The sequence below is a fragment of the Pholis gunnellus genome, assembly GCF_910591455.1.
Source record: "Pholis gunnellus genome assembly, chromosome: 6".
Classification (NCBI taxonomy): domain Eukaryota; kingdom Metazoa; phylum Chordata; class Actinopteri; order Perciformes; family Pholidae; genus Pholis; species Pholis gunnellus.
Genome location: NC_136532.1, coordinates 23222342 through 23247220, shown reverse-complemented (window position 1 = coordinate 23247220; position 24879 = coordinate 23222342). Strand labels below are relative to the sequence as shown.

The 24879-nt window shown below is 42.9% G+C and overlaps 1 protein-coding gene across 4 annotated transcripts in view; it reads left to right on the top strand.

Moving 5' to 3' along the window:
• Positions 1-223: 223 nt before the first annotated feature.
• nos1 (nitric oxide synthase 1 (neuronal)) overlaps positions 224-24879 on the top strand; it is a gene marked incomplete at its 3' end in the record, with an annotated part of 42392 nt that continues 17736 nt past the window's right edge. For all 4 annotated transcript variants that reach the window (XM_079161399.1, XM_079161397.1, XM_079161396.1 and 1 more), the window contains exons 1-14: positions 224-382; positions 4765-5551; positions 7925-8027; positions 11678-11815; positions 16023-16168; positions 16619-16781; positions 17064-17155; positions 19378-19519; positions 19621-19760; positions 20715-20889; positions 21301-21402; positions 21918-22112; positions 22561-22646; positions 23865-24009. In XM_079161399.1, coding sequence (XP_079017525.1) covers positions 4836-5551; positions 7925-8027; positions 11678-11815; positions 16023-16168; positions 16619-16781; positions 17064-17155; positions 19378-19519; positions 19621-19760; positions 20715-20889; positions 21301-21402; positions 21918-22112; positions 22561-22646; positions 23865-24009 — 2343 coding nt within the window. In that variant the 5' untranslated portion in view covers positions 224-382; positions 4765-4835. The remainder of the gene's footprint in view (positions 383-4764; positions 5552-7924; positions 8028-11677; positions 11816-16022; positions 16169-16618; positions 16782-17063; positions 17156-19377; positions 19520-19620; positions 19761-20714; positions 20890-21300; positions 21403-21917; positions 22113-22560; positions 22647-23864; positions 24010-24879) is intronic.

Below are 24879 nucleotides of genomic sequence, written 5' to 3'. Positions count from 1 at the left end.
CTCACAAGGCCTACAGCGGGCTCCAGGAGGATTGTGAATATGAGGAGAGTCGACTGTTGCATGCTGATTGATGACGATATCCGACACAACTAAACCCACCCACCGTTAGATTTAAATGCCCGCGCACGGCTCTCTCTCCAAGCTCGTCACCGTGCCTCCCGCTGCTCTGCATTTATAAGGCGCCCCGGTGCGCGAGAAAAGGCACAAGCGTGCCTCGTCTCTAGAGAGGCAGAGCGCGTCGCTGCGGCTTGGAGACGTTTTTTTGTTTGTTTGGATGACAGACTCGTGCAGCCGCTGCTGAGGAAGAGACGCAGGAGCGCAGGAGTTTTATCCCAAGTTCGCTGCAGCAGGTCGTTGTGACAGCGACCTTGTTGTCAGGGGGGTGAGTTGTTCCTTTTAATCCACTCTGCTCCCTTTTATATGTGTTCTTTTGTTTCTGATGAAAATTAGGCTGCGCATTCCCCTGGTGGATGAGGATGTAGAAGGGCTGCCCTTTTTTCCCTTTGAAAAGACGTTTAAAAAACGACCATGGTCACTGATCAAAAGACGCTCAAAATTGTTCAATAGTAAAAGTTTTTTTTTTATTCATTTTTATTTTTTTTATCGACTTTTTGAAGACGTTGCCTTAACAAACACATTGAGAGCATATCACATTGTATTTGCAATAGTGACATTTTTCATCCTCTACATTGTGCTAATAATAGCTTATCATCGTTTTGGAGCTTAACTAAGAAACCACATCCACATTTCTCCGTTGAAAGCCAGTATTGCAAACCCCAGTGAAATCTGGTCTAAATGTGAACGTTTATTCCACCTCTACACATATTCGGTGAAAAGACAAAGTCAATTTTAATCCAGTTTTTAATGTCTTTTTAAATGTTCAATGTAAAAGTAGTAATTTATAAACTAACACATCCACAGTTTCCACTAAAAGGACAAACAAACCCATGTGTCACAGGCTACAATTAATTTGTATTCATCAAGCAACAACTTATGTTTAACATAAACAATGTCATTTATCTACAATTACAATGAAATAGAAAAATACATGATTATGGACAGTGCAAACAATAAACAAATCCCCCTTTCCTTCTATAGATGCTTTTTTTCAAAGCCACCACAAGCCTTTTTCAGATGGTCATGTGGTGGACACCTGTTAATAAAAAATAAATAATATCAATAAGAGTTTGTTATACCTTTTGAGCAAAACTGCAATTGAACTTTGACATGCACAACTAAGGATACACATGGTAGCCTCTCTCTGTTACACATCATGCTCTACAAGGTGTGTGTGTTGTTGTATGCCAAACAACAATGTTTTACACAACTTCTTGTCTGTACATCACTTTGTCGTATTCAGTCCCTCCTCATCCAAACTAAATTAAATAAATGCAATGTTATAGTCTACAGCAACAGCCCATAAAGCCAGTCACATATGCATGCCAACATTACACACAAGCAAGTGTTGTTCAAAAATAGTCTGGCAGCATGTTAGGCTATGTTTACTGTTGGTCCAGGACCACGGTGCAGTATCCTACAAGCTAAGATGCTAACGCTAAAAACTAGCAGCCTAGCGCATCGAGAACAGCATGTAATTAAACAAAAGGTGGTAATTCCTGTATGCTTTATTGAAATGCAGTAATACAATTAAAAACAGAGTATAGTTGGCGTGAATCCTCGTGTTCATTTCATTAGTTCATTCATCTTGCTCCGTAAGTCCTTGTGCACATCCTGGCAGGTAGGCTACTACCTTCGAAGTCGAACCAGTCCTGCGCATGCGCATTACTGCAGTAAGGCCACTTATTTGACATTATCGGATGGAAATTCTCCCACAACGATGTCCTGGAAGCTTCTTGTTGGCAGCACACAGTCTATATATAGTTCCATGTGTATGCCTTTTTTAAATATAAAACATTAAATGCTTTGAAATTAAGTTTTTGAGTAGACCACATTTCACCAACAAATGCATTATGACTTTGGAGATATTCATTCGATCAATATCTGCTCTTTCAACCCCCAACTGAACAAGATCCCAGCATTTTCAGACAAATGGATGTTTTGATGTTGTAATCGTATTTTAGCTGGGTTTAAAAAAAAAAAAAAGAGTACAAAAAGAGGTCCAGACGTTCAGACCGAATATTTTCTACTGGAAATCAATGTCCCCGTTTCTGCAGCTGAGATTGTTGAGGGTGGATGGAGCGTTCCTGAACTAGTGTGCAAACCTGTGGATCAGACAGGATGTGTTTTCATTGAAATATCTCGTGGTCACACAAATTGCATATGTTTTTAGCCTTATTTGCGATGCTATTTGTATTTTTTTGCCAAAAGTCGGCACAACTTGTTGCTATGGTAAATACCAATGAGACTTAATCTTGACGGGAACATCTTGTGCAATTGTTGTCGATTGTATTGAGGAGAGCAGTGCAGCGAGTCCCCTTGCATGTGTGTGAAGTTTTGATGTGTTCCACTGTTGTGTAGTCATGAGATTGAAATAATGTCAATCGGGTTTCTTTGCATTTTGTGATTGGTTAATGTTTTATTTTTACATCGATAGCAACACGCACAATACTCATGTGATGTGTGGGGACTTATGTTGGCAAAATGCAGTCCACATTTGTCTTACTGCTGTTGAATAATCATATACGACAAAACGTGGCCCAGCTCTTTGGTCGATGTTTGGAGACAAACCGACGTATACAAAAAAGCAACCACATAATAAACGCATATGTAATTTTTGGAAAATGCACCGCGTGAGCACAGTAAAACAATAAAACTCGATTTTGCCCCTCTGACATGAACCCAACAACGGGACCCCGACCCTTGGTCCCTGCACGGCTGCTCGCTGCAGGATCAATACTGTTACAAGACAAGTAAGACGTTCATGCTATGTTGTTGGTATGCCTTTGTCTCCATTTGAAAAGATGTTAAACCTTTGCAAAGTAGAAGCTCTTTTCACAAACGACTAAAACTAGTTCAAACTTTACTTTATTTAGCTCCGAATCACCAATAATTCGTCTTTTCCGGCCTTTATTAAGTCGTTTAATTACGACATTATAATAGAAGTTCATCCTATACCCAGGTCAGACACCTAGCAACAAAAAAGAGAAGATTTTAATATTCAAGATCAGAGCGCATTTCAATCAATAGTCGCATCCGTTATTGGCAATTCCAGATCTTCGTAGGGTGCCGCTACACAGAGTGAGGATTAAAGTGCCGGGTACTTGAGTTATTCCTGTGCCCCAGGACAGTTCAGTCAGTATTTATGAACGCGCGCCACGGACCAAAAACCTCACCCCCTTCAATGTGTGATCTTTTTTTACTGATATGCAAAGTGGAGTTAAATCGTTTGAACGATCGCACGTATAGCTACAAGTCAGCGCCTCGCTCATTGGGCTCTGTGGAAGTTGGTTTCATATTGCAGCGACATCACACATTCAAGGGCATCCCCTTCCTGTGCTGGAAAGAAAATCAAACCGATAAAAGTGAACGAACTGTTGCAGGGGAGCAGAGAGAATAACCCAAAGCGGAAAGTGCGAGAGCGGGCAGCATTCAGAGAGGCTGTTGTAAAGAGCGGAGCGCTGACCTTGGTGCTGAATCGTTCTCGCTATACGCCGCGTGCCTGTCCTCGTGTACTGACCGACTGCGCAGTACGCGGCAGAGCAGCTTCAGCTGAACAGAATGTTCGCATCGGGTGTGTCAAGTGTTGCACCGAGCTCTAAAATAAGAGATGGTGTGACCCCCCCAGGGGAGCAATGTTAAGACGTTAAAAGACAAATCTTTAGAAGAAAATCCAACTATTGAATGATCACAGTTCTTGAAAACAGATGATGGGGAGGGGGATGACCACCCTCATGTCATTACTGTCTTTTTGATAAAGCACACATACATATCTACACTAAACTTCAAATAAACAACTTTTACTCATCTCTCTTTGATTTGTTCCAAGTTAATTTAGATAATTTGATTTCAGAGCTTGATATTTACTGCTTTTGTAAACTGAAGCCTTATGGACACTGCCTTGAAATCACAGTGTGCCAAAGCGCACTCTCTCTCTCTCTCTCTCTCTCTCTCTCTCTCTCTCTCTCTCTCTTCCTCCCAGGATGAATTCATGAATGAAACTTTCTTTCATTTGTATTGCTATTACATAACATTTCTCAAAGTCTACTTTTATGATAAAAGTCCATCACTCAAACCAGCAAAACACATACAAATATGTAATGCAGAATGCACCAATGCTTTTGGGCGATAGTATTGAATCGATATCATGGATGCATTAACATGTTTATACTGTTGGGTAGTCTAATCTAAAATAATGCATTCTATTCTATAAACTGACCATTTCAAATCTGTAGCTGTTAAACGTGCACTATTTCATATATAGTAGCTTAAAATGGAAATACCACCAAAGTAGCATACAATTGTACTCTGTGCTTGCGTCCAAATCCCATGAACCTGTTAACATCGAGTCTTGCCAATATTTGCATTTAGAACATTACCCTTTGACACAGTGTTTAGTCACCGTGATGCCAATATTGAGGATCACAGAGGTCCGAGCGGGTCTGATCAGTTGGAAAATAGAATTTTTCATGTCCATGGCGATATTTTGCATCCGCAGCTCAACTGCACTTAATGATCTGTGTAATATGACACTCTGCTTGAATGAATCATGCACCCTCTTTGGCTTATGTTAAATCAACACACTGGTAATTTCCTCTAAAACTAATAGAACTTCCTATTTCCCCTCTTCCTTCTGTTGCTTTTCAGAAACATCCCTGGGGACACACATATTCGCACTCGCACACACACCAGATCGGACACACACACACACGGGCACCATGCAGGAGTCAGAGCCCACAGTCTGCCAGCTGCAGCCCAACATCATCTCGGTGCGTCTTTTCAAGAGGAAGGTCGGCGGTCTGGGCTTTCTGGTGAAGCAGAGGGTGTCCAAGCCGCCTGTCATCGTGTCCGACCTCATCCGCGGCGGCGCAGCAGAGGAGTGCGGCCTTGTGCAGGTGGGCGACATCGTCTTGGCTGTCAACAACAAGCCCCTGGTGGACCTGTCCTATGAACGGGCCCTGGAAACGCTGAAGAACGTGTCACCGGAGAGCCACGCCGTGCTGATCCTCCGTGGACCAGAGGGCTTCACCACCCACCTGGAGACCACCCTGTCTGGAGACGGCCGCCAACGCACAGTGAGGGTCACACGTCCTGCCTTCCCACCTTCAAAGTCCTACGAGCACTGCTCCCCTCTCAGCCCATTCAGCCCCGGGCAGCAGGTCAACAAGGAGCCACAGCTCAGGGCCATCGAGAACCTGTCATCTCCGTCCATCACCCAGTCCCTCCTCCAGAAGGGGGGCGTGCAGGCCCAGGACCCCCTGCTGATGAGGGACGGGAGCCGCGGCGGTCTCCTGTGCAACGGGCTGGAGGAGAACAACGAGCTGCTGAAGGAGATCGAACCAGTGCTGCGCCTCATCAAAAACAGCAAAAAGGAGATCAACGGAGAAGGCCAGAGGAATGTGGGGAGAAGAGATACCGAGATCCAAGTGGCCTGGTAACTCGTCATGTGATACTACCTTACTGAACCCTCAGCTAGTGTCTTTGTGTTCGTACCCCTCCAGAGTGCAAGTCGGAGTCAGAGCCTTTGTAGAAATAGAAACACAAGTTAAGTCAAGGGCTCGCCAACATGGTGGTTAGTGGCTTACAGAAGAGCCTACACCTGGTCCTCTGATTGAAAGGAAGTCTCCCCACTCACTTTGCCCTGCTGTCCCTAAACTACCTGAACCAGCTGCATTGTAACAGCAGCTGTCAGACAGGCATCTCGTTCACCTAATATGACTCGGTGTTCAGTGCCAAGTAATTACTGTCACAACATTCATGACGATATCGGGTGACATTCTTCAATTACTGTGGTAACTCTTATTCAGGTTTATATAAACTTCTGTAAAACAAACAATGTAGCTTGTCTAAGGCTGTTTTTCAGATGTTAAATGTAACTTCCTCTCTTGGGTCAGGTTTTGAGGCTATTTAGCTGCATCTGTGGCCTGAGATTGGTTCTAAAAAGTTTCCGAAAAATAGTTTGAAAGTATCAGAATGTTATTGCAATCTGACTTAGTTTGACACTACAGCTCCCATACAAATATGTTAGGATAGACATAGGATTATATTCGCTACATTAGTGTTGATGTCAATTCCCATAATAAGGTGACATTAGTAGACCCCAATTAGCAGTCTGCAACACAAAGCTTATCTCACACATTAGGCCATTCATTATCAGCTTGCAAGAGAGCGAAACCGTCCCTCTTGGTTGTGGAGGTCGGGTGCAGCAGTGTTTCAGCAAGCAAGTCGTTGAGACGCGTGAAATTGGCAACAGTTCTGTATTCAGCATGTTTCCTTTTCAACATTTCATGAGAGAGACTGACAAATGTTGTGCTCAGAGTGCTTTAAGTTTGTTTTAAGTCTTAACCCTGGAGAAGCTTTTCATAAGGCGTCAGTCTGCGCCAATATTCCATCCCAGACTCTAAATGGTCTGCACAGTGTACTGTTGATATTGGCGTCTCGGTTATCCGCTATTGTACTCCTCGACCAATTTAAATCAAATTGAGGCCACCGTCTCCTCGAATCAATATGAGATTCTTGACCTCGTCGTTCACGAATGCACTTTTCGGATATTCATTGAATTCTAGAAAGACGTGTGCTTAGAAAAGCATGAACGGTGAAGTCTTGCTTGAATGGCTATTCTTAATAAGGTTTAATCCTACAACATTACAGAACATGTTGACATTTGGTCGGCACCAGGCAGGAGCTAACTTAATTGTATCCTGTGTTATAACTTTGGAAGGTTTTCTGCAGAGCTCAAAGCAAAAGCTAATGAGACAGGTTATTGTGAAAAGAATAGCCAATAATGTGTTGTTTCCTTTCTTCCTGGGAACGTTTATGAAATGACATCTCTCAAATTATTTCTTGATGACTATTAATCATAACGGTCGGCTTGTTTTCAGAGCCGAAGCGGTTACGATTTCACAATCCAGCATGAGGCTGATGACGCTCTGCATCAGAGCTAATGACAAACGACACATGCAACTTCTCTCTGTGTTTCTGCGTCTCTGAACTCCAGCTCTGAATTGTGGGGATGAAATATGCTCGCGCAGATTGCGGCAGTAAAGAGATACACCGTGACAGGGAGTGTGAAAGGGACAAGGGATGCCTGTGAGGATTTACAATTAGCACGTGCTCATGAGAAACATTGGGCAGCGGGGGAGTGTGAAAGTCGGTCGATGGCGATATATGTGTGTGGGCGTTTTTCGATTGCAGGAACGCATACTTGAAATCACACGCCGATGAGTTTGCCGTGTTTATGCATTCAGCAGCACGGCAACCTCCCCTCCCCCCCTTCTCCTTTAGACTCTTAGGAATGTTGCGTTACAGCCCAGCCCTTTGCTGAGTGAGTGGCAGCTGCGGTATGTTAAACATCTTTTGTAATTAATTTTTAGGTACCTGACTTACCCTTGTCACTCACAAGTTTTTTGTTTTTTTCATTCTGTTGAGTTCTTATGGCTCACACCAACAATCTCACTGAGGCTGACATGTAGGAGCAAGTTGTCCCACTGCAGCACCGCAAGGGGTGAAAATGGGAAACACTGAATAAACGCTAGCCAAGCTCCGTCTACACACCCACGAAGGCCCGAACAGAGAAAACACCTGTGTGGGTGTGCAGACCCTTTAGACATTGTGCAGGGATTCCTGATTTAATAGCATTTTGGAGAGTGTACAAGTCCATGGTTTATTTATTTGTAAAGATGGAAGAAAGGCGTCTTGTTTACTGCCTGTGTGTGTTTGCATGTTTGGCTTTTAACAAATAAAAGCGCTATTTTGCACCAGATGTGAGCGCACACACACCTGACAGAAAATTGTGTATGACCTCCAGGGACCTTGGCGTGGGAAATGGCACGTCTCCCCAGCTGGCGTCAGATAAGAACAGAATGCTGGAAAACATGCCGCAGGAGCTCCACAACGCTGACACTGACAAGGTAAAATGAAACCAATGTTCAGCCCTTGAAATGATTTAGCGATAGAAGAAATCATGTGTGAGCATATGTTGGTGGTACTCTACCCTCTTAGATCAATAACTCCAAATCCTTGTGTCTGTGCGTGCATGTGTTTGCAAATGTTCATGAGCAGACCTGCTGAGTGAATCTGTAGCTGTATAATGCATGTGCATCCATGGCTGCTTTTGCCTCTGTGGCTTTGTACAATAATCCACACTATTGGCCCTTTTCATGCTTTCAGATACTGAGCACGCACATCTGTGTTGCTTCTTTGCACATAGTAGAAAAGCCTTTGCTTAAGATCCCATCACCTAGGCATTAGATCCTTCCGGTGCGGGGGGGTGGGGGGGGGGGACGCTGATGCTGCATTAAATCCAGCTTATGCCTTCCACACAGAAGGGTCTGGTCACAGGTCGGAGAGTCTGTGACAGGGATAGCGTCGTAATCTGCACATGGTCCACGTTATCCACCCACTTGTGATGTTGCTCCAGCCCCCGTCAATGGGACCGGATGGGGCGAAATGATTCCTGGAGGCCTAATGAATACGTGCAGCTGCTGATCCGTCTCTCTCCATGAAATGTGGCCCCTGTAGAAATGATGCAGCCCCTCAGACCTGCAGAGAAGAGAGGGTGTTAATGTGCGTGTTTGTGAGAATATTTGTGTGAGAGTGTTTGAAAGGGGGGGGGGGGGGGGGGGGGGGGTGCAGGCATTATTTGAAGGCGGTAAGAGAGGATATGTATGTATAATGTGGTAAGGAACTAGATCTCTTTCCTGGTAGTGTGTGCTCAGACTGAGGAAACGTGTGCTTCTAGAAAAGTGTGTTGGGGAAGTGGAATCAGTGTGCGCGTGTGTGTGCGTGTGTGTGTGTGTGTGTGTATATGCATGCGTACCGACTCATTAACAAGACGTTCCCCTGCAGGCGTTTTGCTAGACACTGATGCTAACTTGGATGGCTCATCACTAAGTGTTTAATTCGATAGACTCTAGTCAGACACTTAAGAAAACTTTGTACGATTTAAATACATGAACTTCAAGCGACATGCTGATGGCCTGCAAATTAGTTTTTCTCAATTTGGTGAAGGATTTTCCAAGTGCCTTCAGTTTGAGCTTCCACTCTTGCCTATAATTTAATATTTAAATGCCCGTTGCAAAGGAAAGGTGACAGAATGTTCTGTCAAATTCCACCAGCTAGTGAGCTCTGGAGACACCACCTGTTTGATGATCCGTTGAATGCGAAGATATGCCTCTGCACCTTCCTTTGTTTTTTACACGCACTGGCTTAATCACCACTGAATAAGGTACCAGATGTCAAACCATAAATGTGCATGACTAAACCATATAAATATTTAACGACTATCTATTTCCACTTCTGAGGCTGTCAGTCTCACTTTCTTAATTTGATCTTTTCCCATCTACCCCCTGTCTTGCGCTCATTATCTCCTTTTTCCATCAGAAGTTTTAATTGGTGGGTGAATGAGAAACTTTTGCTGCGTAACTGCATTAACCAGAGAGTCTGTCTTTGGTCATTACATCCTGTTATGAAATCATCTTCATCAGGTTAGCTTCAATTATCTTTGTTTCTAGCTCCATGGACGCTCCCTTCTGTTACATCCACACCTCATTCCTGACATTTAGGCCTCGTAAATGAGTCATGACGGGATTTACAAGTAAGTGTATGTGTGGTCCGGCAATTTATCCCAGTAATATGGACTACAAGAGGGAGGTCTGTGTCATTAAAACAGACTGGACTTAGTTTGTGCATTAGCAAACAAGGAGATCAGGAAGCATGATCTGTTCAACGTTGTCCCTCTATATATTTGTTTTTCCATCAGTGTTGTTGTAATTGCTAAGACATGCTACTGTTGCTATGCCCGACAGCTTTCTCCTCAAATGTACTTTATAAAATTAACGGGGCAGATGTACACTCGAAATTTGTACTAATTTACAAAAAAATGTGTCCTTGATTTCGGAGTTGGATAAATACAAGCTGACATTTGCAGCTGGTGACCGTCTATTGCAGACTGAAATGTTGGTAGAACGTTTTATCAGCTGTAGTGAGTACATGATTACAGTACGCCAACGTTGGCTCCATGACTCGGTTGGAGAATGTTTTATGGCTGACTTTTTCTTTAGCTCAACCTTCCCAAAATCCAAATAAAGATGTAAATTGAGCTGCATTTCACAAATGTGAAAACTGCCCATTGAGCAACTCTACAGCAGTCGGTGTCAATGTGAAATGATAAGGATCAGTAAGTGTACAAATTGCAAATTACTGCTGATAATTGAGTGGGTGGTGAATAAGTGAACGAGGGAGTGATTTTGGACACAGACCTTGAAGGACCTGCCAATCGTAGCTGCATTGGCGAAGCTGTGATTGGGCAACCTCTGTTCGGGGGAGGGGTTTAGCAAAAGGTCAATTGGACATGCTTCATTTACTAGCTGAACTCGCTCTTATGTCAGTTTTTTTTTTTTCAGGAGCAAAAAAGCCGGCATCCTTCCACAGTGACTCTGACATTTAAAATGTACGTCGGTACACATGTATGAATAAAGCAAAAAGTAAAGTGACATTTACGGGCTGTTCATATAAACAGGCTTCTCTGAAACCTGCATGTGGCGTTAATAGAAAAGTGACTCTAAGCTATAGCTTCTGGTCAGTGAGCGACAAGACATGCATTCATCGTCAAATACGCAACTGCTCTGCTTCTTCTGTCAACAACCTTTAATTCCTTGCATCTGCTTTTCTTTGAGAGCTCTTTCCGGTACAATGATCTTTCTTTCTGTCCACAACCTCGGTGATAATGTGTCATATTATCTGAGCCGCACAGTGGGGGTTACTGCTGTTGGAGCGTGAACACATAGGAACTAAGCTCTCATCCTCAGTGAGTGCAAAATCAAATTCAATTCAATCCACCTCATTCCTCTCTGCTGTTTGAGAAGATGCGGAGTGACAATGAGACCCAACTGGCGTGACTCTGTTGGTATTCGTCTCCCCGGCGAGGATGATGATTGTGGCACTGTCGTTCAGAAGATGCTCCGCTGTGCGAGTAACAATGCTCTGGGAGACGATGAAAGAGCGTCCAAGTTGTGGCATTGATTACTCTGTGCCATTTTCTAGTAACACTTACAGGCGGCTTTGGGGTTAAATTGCAGGCATTCACAAGTCAATAGCTACAGTATTGGAAAACCCAGTGAGCCTCGAGTTAGCTCGCCATCAACCTGCTGTTAAATGTTGATTGCCTTTATCCTGGAGCGGGAAGTAAAACAGAAACGGAGAGCGGAGACAATGTAAGTAGTTTCTGTGCATATTCCTGTGCTAGAGACACTTAAGGACAATGACAAACTGAATTTCCTTGAGAAAAAATTGTCGATATTCCACAGAGAGAGAGAGAAAGCTCTATAACTCCTGTTAAAGTTCCTCTTGATATTACTTATGATATCCCCACTTACAATTGACAATTAATGTCCATGTGTGATACTCGCAATCAAAGGCCCACCACAGTATGACTCCCGGTCATAAACGACTTACCCCGGCTTGCACGAAAGGTGTCCGAGAGGTCAGCACCGTTGAGCCGGACGCGGTACAAAGACATGACGTAAAGACTCATGAGTAATTGTTTTTGTGCTCTTTCCAGCCGTCGGCTCAGGGCAGGACCTCGCCCACTAAGTCACTGCAGAACGGCAGCCCCTCCAAATGCCCCCGCTTCATCAAGATCAAAAACTGGGAGACTGGCACCGTCTACAGCGACACGCTCCACCACAGCTCCAGCAAGGTGAGGCGCATGGAAATCAGCTCAGTTAATGCTTGGATGAAGCCGTCTGCCGCAGCGTTTACATTTGTCGCTGAGGCAGCTGTCCTGGCAAAGATGAGAAAGAAGATCATCTTTGTAGCTAAGATTCTTATGACAGTGGTGACTCTCTTAAGAAGGCTGTGAGGTGCTATGGTTTCTTTATGCCCTGACACCCTTCACGATGGGGGAAAAGGCTTAAAACGACTGGCGCCAAGTGACCAGAAAAATAGCAACACCTGAATGATGCAATTGTAATGTAATGCATCACAGCAGCCGTGCAAAAATGACTTCATTTAGAATTCTGTTGAGCCCATTTAGGTTGTTTGTGTTTTGACTGTAGGACTGCAACCAGCAACTATTTTTTGTTATTAATCATCTCATCTGTGGATTGTTTTTTCGTTTCTGTAAGACAAATAAAAAATGAAATAACAATTTCTTATAACCACTAAAGTTGCAAAGTTTACCATCACATAAGATAAAGAAAAGCAACAAATCCTCACATTAATTTGTTCAATTGTCAAAATATATATAGTTTATCAATAATCAATGCTATGGAGAGTTTTGAGGCTGCACTTTCAATTGAAATTATACATCCACCTCATTTGACTAGGATATAAAATATTAAACATTTGATAATAAAATGAAAAGGGTTGAGTTGAGGACGTATCGAGACAAATGTTACAGATGTGATATCTGTGGCTTTACTTGTATGTTAACGGCACTGATGATCATCAAATATGATGTGTTGGTTGACTGGAAAAACATTCAGCGTGCAGACTTATCAACACATGATTTGCAAGTCAAGTAGATTGAAGTACAATAGCGCAGCGTGGCGTGCCTTTTCTCAGCTCCTCACCAACTATACATACATTAGAAAGTAATAATTAGCTAGAAAGCGGGGGGGTTTGGGAAATCTTGGGTAAAGCTTTTGAAACAATAAATCCTTCCAAAAAAACCTACAATTTCTTCTGAAGGGGACATCGTAGCAATCCATCCAACAGTTAACAAAGACATTTCACTCGAAACCAAAAAACTTAGCAGCATAAGTTCTCCAAAGTGGTCCATGCCTCCCGAATGACATGCTTTTTCCTGATCTGACGCCACAATCGACACAAAAATCATTGTTTAAAAAATAAGATTTTTTTTAAAATCTTACACCACAGAGGTGAAGGCTGGGTTTAGGTTTAGGCACAAATCCAACTTGTTTTGGGATTAATCATGATATTGGTTAGAATAACATAAGGTTACAGGACCTTTTATCATCATGGCTAAAATAATAAACACTTGCTTAGGGTTCGGAAATGAGAGAAACCAACGTTGATTGTTAGTTGGAGGCCGGAAATAAACAGTAGTCTACTGTTAAAGTCCCAATGGTTTAAGACATTTCACTCAAAACCAAAAATATCCCCGCATAAAGACCATTTCACACGGGGGAAATTTTTTTCGTGCAATTAATCCTTATGTTATATTCCAACTGTTGTTTTTGTAATGAACACTTACACAGAATACAAATATTATGTAATATACTATTTTCTGGAACGAGGTTCTGAGTTTTCGCAACGTGAATAAAGGCATCAACCAATAAAGTTGTGTCGAGCGGGTGGAGTGACGCCCATATTCATAAAACAACACGGAGACTCCGTATAGTCCAAACCAAAACATATATTATTACTCTTTTGAACTTTGACAAAGGTTGCGTAGACCTGATCCACTCCTTTCGTTCGTACCTTTCAAAACAAAAGCCCTCGACATATTCTCAGGCGAGAATTTAGCATTTTCATGTTGCTTATTTCTCACGACTTCTGTGGGAAAAGGCCTTGAGTCCTCCACATTAAATGGCCACTAGAGGGCTTTGTTGAATGTTAACGTGCTGTTTAGAGCGTGAAACAACGCGATTTTTGAGCAAACGACTTGGGAAGACAGTCTCCACTCTCATGGTGGCTTCAAAAAGCTAAAAAAGGTAATTCACATAAAACGTAAAAACAAAAAGCTGCATGCAAAGAATTAGCTAAGAAAGGTGTTCTCTGTGATAGATCCCCATTCATCTTTCCATTTTATCATGCAGCCAAGGGCTTCTCCTTCTCGTTAGTAAGCCAGTCTACCGAGCACAAGGTGAGCACCGCTGCTTAAGCATTCACCCCCCAAAACACAGCCGCCATTCGTAAACAGCAAACGGCAGCCTAATTACGTCTGTGACTTATCGGACACAGGCTGTGCATCCCAATGAATGGCCTGTAATAGCATCTTCAGATTTATTATATATCACAGACGCTGCTGTATTCGAGGATGATCCGTCTTTTTCAAAAAGGACAGCTGGCTGGCATGAATGCCCAGAGCGGTATGATGAGCGGACGTGCTGGAGCACGAGTGATTGCTTTGTTTTATTTTTAACACTCCCTACTCATCCATTTCCCCTCTTTCACTCTGTCACCTCTCACTCTTCATGTTGTTTTGTCTCCGCATTGTTGTCCTCTCTTGTTGCCAATTACCCTTTCCCAGCTTCCTCCATTTCTTTTGGAAATATCCCTTTTTATTTTTGTCTTTTCATTCACATATTCTCACTCCAATTTACTTTTATGTAGCGAGGGGTTGGATTTGTTGGAAGGGACACGAAGGGAAGTTTATTTTTGGCGGACTGCCGCTCCACGTCTTGGGTGTTTGGACAGTGCAAGTGTGTGGTTCAGCGTAACAAGCCAATTTTAGCAGCGCTGGGGTCAGTGTCAAATTTCCTCTTCGCCCGCACGCCTGCGCCATCGTTCCTGTCGTCCGCTCTCGCTCACTCATTCGATCTCTCTAAGCTGGTGAAGGCATTTAGGCAAACCAAAGTGACAGCTGACTTCAACTCCAATCATATTAAACTGACCACACAAGGTTGCTCTCAGCAATGAGCAATTTTCCCCTCTGCATCTGTCTGTTTTCTGTGGTTCCTCCTCACTCTTTCTGTCTTCCTGTCTCCGCTTAATAGAAAGATACCAATCCATGACTCACTGACTTGCTCATTCATTAACATGCGTGCCAGCCATGTGTGAGCCATGTAATGAAAGAGATTGTCAAACTGTTATTATGATCCCTTGTGTGCATTCAGAGTCCGGAACTTACAATAAAAACTGAACCAAGTGAAACATATTATGATACAACTGGAATTTGAAAACCTTTTGGTGTGGATGGATGTGATCTACCAATGGTCTGTTGGCCTTACGAAATACAGTTGCAGTACATTTGTGGTCTAAATCATATTGACACATTTTTATTCAGGAAAAAAGTAGTGAAGGGTTTGCAAGAAAGTCTAGTTTGTGTGTGTCCAAAAGGAAACAAAAAACTAAATAAAAACAAGCAAACTACAAAAAAGAATGAATAGACAATAATAAAAATGACAACGATGACAAACATAACAAACACAATATATGTGAGTAGTGAAACATTTGATACAGCTATAAAATAAAATTGTAGTACCACTAAAAACAACAAAGTGTATGTAGTGACTGAGGAAAGGAAAAACAGATATAGTAAGGGTGTTCTGTGCCGTCAAGTATTTCTTTAAGCTCTTTTCGTCTGATGGCAAACCATTCCATATCTTCATTTCTCTGAACATAACGGTACGTTGCAGTACGTTGTCTGGTAAAACATTTCAGGTGAACCTATTTTTCCACAGCACCCTGAGAGTGTTAGAAACTTCCTTCCAAAGGGCAAAAGAGCTGTACTGATTATGATTCACACAACAGCTAGAAGAGCAGCCAAAAACGTCTAAGAAACTTTCTAGTTGCATGAAGTTTAATTGAAGCATTTACGTCTGTTTCATATGAAGCAGAACCAAGACTTGGCCAGTTAATCCAAAATGAATACAGAAGGAATGGTAATGTGATAGCTCTGGCCTTATTAAATTAAGAGTTTGCCATGCCTCTTTCATTTTGCATTCAATCACAACGCAGAGATGGAGACAGGAGCTGTCTCTTGTGAGTGAACCCTGAAGGCCTGAACACACGGGGAGCCGACGTGGTATTTTCTGTTAGTGTCATTCTTCGCTGAAGAGTAAACATTGTTGATATTTGCAGATACATTACCAGAGAGCTGTACCATACGCCAGGATCACCTGGCTCTTCAGTTGCAATTTGGCAATGACGAAAAACCAACAAGCTGAATTAATCCCCGAAAAAGCCTCCCTCATCTGCCACGGTGTTTGTCTTTTCAGCTGCCAATCTGCTCTGAAAATGTGTGCCTTGGCTCTGTGATGATGCCCAACCAGCACGTCCGCAAACCAGACGAGGTCCGAACCGAAGAGGAGCTTCTTCCACTGGCCACTGACTTCATAGACCAGTACTACACATCCATCAAAAGGTAAGCCCGGCCTGTTCCATCTGCAGAGTTGAGAGTTAATTTCTGCCACGGATGGGCAATAATTAATGTTAATACTTCATATGTTTTTTATTTGCATTGCTTATTACGCTTCTACTCTCTGCATTGTCTTTTTGTTATATAGCAATGAATCTATCCGGCTCCGCCGGCTCCCTTCCACTCTCTATTGTCTTCCTGTCACATCTGCACAAGCAGGTGGAGCATAAATACCCTCCGTGCTTAGTTATGTGAGGAACACCAGCTCGTGACTTTTGTTCTTCCCAAAAACAAATCATTTTCTAACGTATTTGTAAAAAAGCTATTAGAAATCACTCTTTGTGCTTTGCTGAATTTTGAAGCTGATGCTTTTGCCGTATTTGGATTTGGCTCCACCCGTACTGAACGTAGGCCTAAATGTTCTCTCATTCTGTTGTGCATCTGTCCTGCCTGCAGGTTTGGCTCTAAGGCCCATGTGGACAGGCTGGAGGAGGTGACCAAGGAGATTGAAGCTTCAGGAACTTACCAGCTGAAAGACACCGAACTGATTTATGGGGCCAAGCACGCCTGGAGGAACGCTGCCCGATGCGTCGGGAGGATCCAGTGGTCCAAACTACAGGTAATATACAGGACGCCCATAACCAGAGCATGGGGCTGTCGATGCTTTCCACTCTTTAAATGTTGTTTCGGACATTTTGACAGGTAATGTGGATCAATATGGATTCTGCATATCGAAGATGCTCAGAGACCTAGTATAGCTGTTGTTTGGGTTCAGTCATTTTACTGTAACACATCAGCTTACACACAAAAAAGTCCTGTTTTTATATGATTTGTGTATTCAAAGCACTTCGCTGTGCGTAAACCTGCTCCCTGAGGTTTCATTTTCATGTTTGCTTTCTAGGTTTTTGATGCTAGAGACTGCGCAACAGCTCATGGAATGTACAACTACATCTGCAACCACATCAAGTACGCCACCAACAAAGGCAACCTGAGGTAAAAACAAGTGCAATCACACACAGCTCAACTATTCGTCTTGTTTCCTTATCATGTTTTCTAGTGTTCAACTCCCGCTTGTGTTCCTACACATGTTTCCCTCCACCATCTGCCGCTCGGTGCATCTCATCACCCCCCTCTTTATCTTCGACTGCCCTGACTTGCCCTGACTTGACCCACTGTCCCATCTGTCAGCGAGGCGCTCCGTCTCTTCACACTGTATCTGACACTATCTGCTGCCTGTCTATCTGTCAGCGTCTCGGCACCAATCATTGCCCTCGTTGGCGAGGCGGCAGACCTGGCTAACAAGCAATCATTTGTCAGACCTGCGCGGCGCTCTCTCACGTTCTGCCAAGTCCTAATCACATGTGACACCTCGTATTTACTTCTTGGAAGATGGATAGCTTCTGACTCATTACTACTCTTAGCCTGGCCTTCGGAGGGACAGCCCGGATACACATGTTGATGAAAGCCAGCAGAACATCCTCTCTCAGTCTGGCTGGTTTTAACATAAATGAACACAGGCACATAAATAAAGATATTGCAACATGTTTGCAATACTTTCTGGAATCCTTTTGCTTATTCCAAATCACCTGTCAATGTTACAAAGACAGATGTTTTTGACAAAATATGAATATAATGTAAGGAAGGGACCTAAAATGATGCACAAAACAAACAAGTTAATTGATTTCGAGTGGGAAAAATTGTGCAGCGCTACAGTGCAGTAAATATTCGTAGCAAGTGGGAGATTATCGTGTAAAATGTTATTAGATTTCCCTTTTTAATAGGTTTCACTTGAACTAAAAGACAATATATGTTGTAATATCACACTACTCACAACAGCTAATAACCAATCTATGACGCATTAGTAAATTATTTATTAAACATTAACAAAGCCATTGGTTACAACTTATTACTCGTTTGTATTACGAAGTGAAACAAAATATCAAACTACTGCTGTACAGGGATGTGATGTTACTTCATAAAATCTTCTCTTTTTACTTCTCTATTTTTAGGTGATCACATATTGCATGTGCTAATACATCATCTGTCAAAAGTATTTGACTCACGTACAACAAAGCTTTACCTGCATCTAGAAAAATGAATACATTTAGCTTGCTGAATACAATATTTCCTGCTTCTTTTGGACATTGATTACCCCACTGTATGTTGTCCACAAGTGCTAATAGTGACATGAAATGTCTGATCGTACAGACTCTAACTATTGGTTTGACCAATTCCCCCTGCAGATGTAGACTGCTGGCACAACTGGCCCAGATTCACACCAGCTGCTCTCCCTCCTCAGTGATTTACAACCAGCTTAGCAGAATTACCACTTTTCTTTTTTTTTTTGTACCCGGTCATGGCATTAAAACACCACTGTGATGTAGAACAGACTAAAGGTAGAAGCCATGAGTCCTCTGACATAGCATGATTGAAAATGCCTTTACCGACCATCTGTTAGCGATCTTGTTGATTGATGTACTTAGATATTCATACTCGGGATCTAATGCTTTGTTGCACAGCAGCTTACTCCTTCAGGGGAGACACTCCACGGGAACAGGGTACACATTTCAACTAATAGAGTTAATTACATAAATTAAGGCAATTATTTTTTGTATTACAAGTTTTCTGAAATGTAAAGCTTAAATATGCAAATTAGCCATTATCTAATTAAACGCTAATTTGCATACATCTCCACAGCAGAAATATGAACATTGGATTAAGCCAGGCTCAATATTCTTGTTCCATTTTGCTAAAATATTATTGTCAACGTTTTTTTTACGATCACTCCTTTAAACTCCTTTAAACCAGAAAATATTGTCAACATTGTCATTGATATATGAACAAGCCCCTCTGTAAAAACCTTCATATAGATATGAATGAAGCTGGAAAGTTTAGAGTATGTAAGAGCTACTGAAGTGGAGAAAAAACTCATTTTGAGAAAACGACCTAAATATACAAAGTATTATTTAGCATGTTTTATTTCTGAAAGAAGACATTTTACGGACAACAAATAGCTCAAAATGTGTGGCTCACCTTAAACAGCATGTGCAGATATCAACATGCTATTGATCTAAGAATTTGCTGTGGCACGGTTCAGATATCTAATTATGTCATTCCCAATGTTTTTTCAAATAATGGGATTATTAATTGTTATTAATATCTACATTACACATTATTGAGATACCTTTTTTTTTTGTCTTTTTCTTTGTTTGTAGGTCGGCCATCACCATATTTCCTCAGAGGACAGATGGCAAGCATGACTTTCGAGTGTGGAACAATCAGCTGATTCGTTATGCTGGCTACAGACAGCCTGACGACAATATCCACGGAGACCCCGCTAACGTTGAATTCACTGAAGTACGAAAGAGGATTATTACTCTTAAGTCTGCGTGGTAAACCTGCAACAGAAACCAGGTGTCCTATTTGCGCTCAGCTCGCGTGTTGCCTTTTGTCACCAGATCTGCGTGAAGCTCGGATGGAAAGCTCCGAAGGGTCGCTTCGATGTCCTGCCCCTCCTGCTCCAAGCCAGTGGGAACGACCCGGAGCTGTTTGAGCTTCCTGAAGACCTCGTCCTGGAGGTGCCGTTCACACACCCAAAGTGAGTGATGCCTTCCCTCTTAAGTGTGCAAAAAAAATATACGGAATGGAGGAAAACAAGAACAGTGGGGGCGACGCACAACAACAACAACAAAAAAAAATGCCATCCACCCACTCACACATCTCTTAACAACACTTCTTAAACAATGGGGTACTTTTCAGCCAAGAAGTCTGATTGGATTATTGTCACATTCCAACTGTGCTGCATGTTCCCAGAAAGCACCGCTAGCCATGCTTTAGCTGTTGCTATGTCGGCTTTTGTGGTAACCATGGGGCTTGTTAGTGAGGTTTTCAAGCTCCTGTCTTATGTGTTCACTTTACTTCTAAGAAAACTTTCCTCACATTGGTGGACACTTAATAAAGCTACAATGCCCTTGAGATCTCAAGCATTAAGCTGCTGCATCTAATACCCGTAATCACGGTAAAGAATTGGGTACGACAGCCACACGAGTGTTCATACGTACAGATGCACGCAGAGCTATCGCTGAGTCGCTACACGACCACAGAGAGCATTTCAGAATCCCTTGACTCACTGATCTCATTGCCAGACCCGCCCCCCGCCCCCAAAAAACAAAAGAAATTGGCATCTCTTGCTCCGCACCCTGCATCGACTGGTCCTCAGCTCCGGCAGCAGCTTGGCACAGGCCTCGACCACCAACAGCGCTTCATCATTACGAGATTAGACCCGTCTCTGCAAACAACACACTGAAAGCGATGTTATCAACCCCTCTAGAGGGTGTGAGCACTGAGTGCTGGGAGGTAGATTGACGTCCTGTCTGCTTCTGTCCAGCACTGAAAAGCTGTCCAAAGTGGTGCGTTTGTGTTAATGTTGGTTTTGGCTGCACTTCAAAGACGGCTACACATTGTTGTGGTTAATGATGATGTCAATGTTGGACGTAGGGAAGTTGAAATAGTTTCAGATCCCACAGGTCATTCCCCTGTTTGCTCTGCCCAGGTACGAGTGGTTCAAGGACCTGGACCTGAAGTGGTACGGCCTCCCGGCTGTCTCCAACATGCTGCTGGAGATCGGTGGTCTGGAGTTCACTTGCTGCCCCTTCAGTGGCTGGTACATGGGCACAGAGATTGGCGTGAGGGACTTCTGCGACAGCTCACGCTACAACATGCTGGAGGTAGTGCGTTGTGCCAAAGTACAGAGTCATGCTCCCTTGGAAACGGACGCCACCAAATGATCCATTCAGAATGCCATTCTTCTGATCAACGGCACTTAAAGCCGCCTTGTGCTTTGTCACAAACGCTCTTAACATAAATCATTGTACTTGTCTATTCCTTTATTTGGCAAACGGTATTGAACCGTTCTACCTCAAGACAAGTCAAAGAGTAAAATCCAAATGTTAAGATCATTCCCGGCCCCTTAAATTTAGCCCCTGAGGCACAAAACAAAATCTAACTTCAACGAGTTAGAAGATGTTACAGATGTTGAACGTGCAGAAAACAATTTGGATGCATGAAACAAACCTGAATGTCACAGAGACATTTCATTGCAGTGCCGTCATATTCAATTTTCTTTCTATATCATGTAGGAAGTTGCTAACAGGATGGCCTTAGACACCAGGAAGACTTCCTCCCTTTGGAAAGACCAGGCACTGGTAGAGATCAACATTGCTGTTCTCTACAGCTTCCAGGTAGGAACATCTTTATGTGGCAGTATTTTAAAGGAATACTTCACCAAAAACAGATGTTTTGAATGTCAAACACAAAATTGTTGCTTTGTAAGAGAATGTCTGACTGAAACATTTTTTGATGTGGAAACAACCATCTGGTGCTTCCACCTCATAACCACATTGCAGTTTTTGGCATCCAACCGGGACCTTTTTTGACACAACCTCACCGTCCCACCAATGTCTGCTGGGACTCCTCTGTCCATCTGTATAGTCAATAGGTTCCAAACACTCATATTGATGCCAAAATATGGCTAAATATGTTTGTCTCTAGTGCAGTTAGACACTCCTGAGTTTCGTCCAATGTAAGCAGGCATAAAAGATTCACTTTAATGTAATCAATTGAAAACATTTGGATGTGAAACGACGCCAACTTTGATTTAGAAAACTGCCTTTTGCAACTTTAGTGTCTTAACTATTGTAGTTACTGAATCATCAGAGAAAATAAATGAGTCAACGTCTGTGTCCTCCATTTCTAGACATGCAAAGTGACCATAGTAGACCACCACTCGGCCACAGAGTCCTTCATGAAGCACATGGAGAATGAGTACCGGGTGCGAGGTGGCTGTCCCGGGGACTGGGTGTGGATTGTGCCTCCCATGTCGGGAAGCATCACACCGGTTTTCCACCAAGAAATGCTCAACTACCGCCTCACCCCGTCCTTTGAGTACCAGGTAAGAGGGCGGTATGCAGAAAACATCTAGTGCTTATAGTGCGTTAGAGCTTTACCTTTTTGCCTCCGGTTGAATTCACCATAAAACAGTCGGTGATAATAATATCTGCACTTACATTAACTTAAATAGTCTGTAACGCAATTCACAGGATGTTTGTCAGAGGGCGCCACCACAATTATAGACATGCACTTATGTTTACAACCCGGTTGGCTGCAGAGCTATATTAAGGAAGGCATTAAGGTAAATTAAAGTTGGAACTCATTACCTGCTGGTACAGCACGTTAAAGGGAAAGTTTGCACAGCAAATTGTAAATTGCAGCTTCTTTTATACCAAGCCGCTGCGCAAAAGCACTGAATATCACAGATGATGTCTCAGTATCTTGGAGTGGATTTGAAAGTTAAACAAAGACAACCTCTGAACTTTAATTTCTTGTCCCATATGCAAAAGTCTGATCCCTGGAATACCCATGTGTGGAAAGGAGTCAATGGGACGCCCACAAAGAAAAGAGCCATCGGATTCAAGAAGCTCGCCAAGTGAGTGTGCAGTCACGCAGGCATATTAGAAGGAAACACTGCTTGGTTTTGTTACATTTGTGATTTGGTTTTCTTCTTGTCCTCATCCTGCTTTTCGAGAGTCAAAGTTTAAATAGCAGCCTTAAATGTCAAAGATAATTCACTGTAGGATGTGTGCATGATAATCTAAGGCCAAACGAGTAATCACTTTCCAAATACAAAAGTTAGACACACGGGAAGGAAGCTGGTGTACTCAGCGGTGAAATTCATTCAATCAACCCCTCAGGGAGTAATCAAAGCTTTGTCAGTGTTATTTCTGTGAATGCATGCACTACAGGCTCCGCTCTGTTAATGTAATTGCCTCGAGGATTTGACAAGCTAGGTAAACAATTGTCATCCATCCCCTACCTTAACATATTGTCCACACAACCCTTTAGGGTTCTTATCCCCGAAAGAAAAGTGTTGAAACGTATGGAATTAGATTTGAGTAATTTCAAGGTCTGGATAAGTATGAAAAAAAGAGAAAAGACAGTATGGAAAGAATTTGTGTTTCCGGACTATTGCCCCTATTGTTTTTAACTTTCAACTTTCTAAAACTAAATTGATCATACAAGCAGAGCCAGCGCTGCCAAAGGTTTACCACTGTGTGAGAGAGAGAGGGCCGGCCACAGCCAAAAGCACAGCAAGAAGTGTGGTGTGTGACGCTAAATAGACTTTATTTCTCTTTTAGTTCCCTGGTGAATTGCACATGAACATATCTATTGTTACTGTAGGATTTGAAGGTATACAGTTATTTGAATTTACACAACACTGTTTTAGCACTGCAACAAAAAAAAAAAAGCTGTGCATTGAACTTGTCTTGGTTTGGTGTCAACCAACAATCATCTTGCAATTATTTGGCAACATAATTCCACAGGCTGTATAATCACAATGTAACAAACATGTCAACAGTTTAATTTTAAAAAAGTATTTACATATTAAACATCTAGCTATTTGTACTCACTGGTCTAAAAAATCTACCAAATTGAAATCTGAGCCTGGAAAAGTATTTTGAAATCGAACATTTTTCGGAGACCTGCATAACAAATCTTTTATCAGACATGAGGGCGTATTCTGGTCATGGCACAGGATTAAACGTTGCAAACTGTGCCCTCAAATCAATGGTCTTTGGTTTCAACAATGTGTCCCTGTGCTTTTCCACATCTCATTCTCACTCATTCTCTCTCTTCGCCTCTGCAGGGCTGTGAAGTTTTCAGCCAAGCTCATGGGCCAGGCCATGGCCAAGAGGGTGAAAGCCACCATACTGTTTGCCACAGAGACGGGCAAATCGCAAGATTATGCCAAAACTCTCTGTGAAATCTTCCAGCACGCTTTCGACGCAAAGGTACGCTTGCTCCTACCTTGCATCATGTTATCCGAAAGTTGGACACGAGCTTGGAAAAAAGGAAGAATTGAAAAGACATCATTCCTACACCTCCTCACCTCACTCCTCTCGCTGACGAAGCCAGGCAGATGCCAGCTGAGTACAGGCGATGAGAGGGTGTAAGAAGAAGAAAGTGTGTCTTTTTGTCACATTTTCTTCTTCTCTCATGCAGTAAAGTGCCCACGGGTTGGAGGCAAGATTTAACCACCGAAGCGTTGAGCGGTGCAGTAGTTTAAGACAAGATCCCGAAGCACCCCTGGCTGTGCAAATCTGTTTAGAGAAATAGAGAGAGAAAACATGCTGCTCTCAATCATACACTGTGTGCTCTTCCTCCAGGTCATATCTTGTGTTCCCTTCCTGTTTCCCCTAGTGTGATCAATCACATAAGAAGAGATCCCTGCATGCAAGTGTGTGGATGTGTGTGTCACTGAGAGTGGGTGTCTGTAGATGGATCGCAGGGCAGATGCGAATGCCCGGGGCAAATCTCTGTTGTCGTGGGGCTAAAGCCTGTTTCCTCTTCACGCCTTTGGTTGTGCACGTGTGTGCGTGTGTGTGTGTGTGTGTGTGTGTGTGTGTGTGTGTGTGTGTGTGTGTGTGAGAGAAATACAAGTCCTGTGGCAGACAAACGCATTCATGCTGAGTGGTATTCCTCATGGATGCTCGTCGTGCGGCAGCAGCATGTTATCATCTCGTTAGAGGCGAGGACAGAGTGGTCATTACAACCTCTTCCTCTGCCAACGGCAGTGTGTTCAGCCTTGATTTACACGCTCAGGTCATCTGTCGTGTGGAGTGTGCGTCCAAGCGACGAGAGCGAGATAAAAGACCATGTAA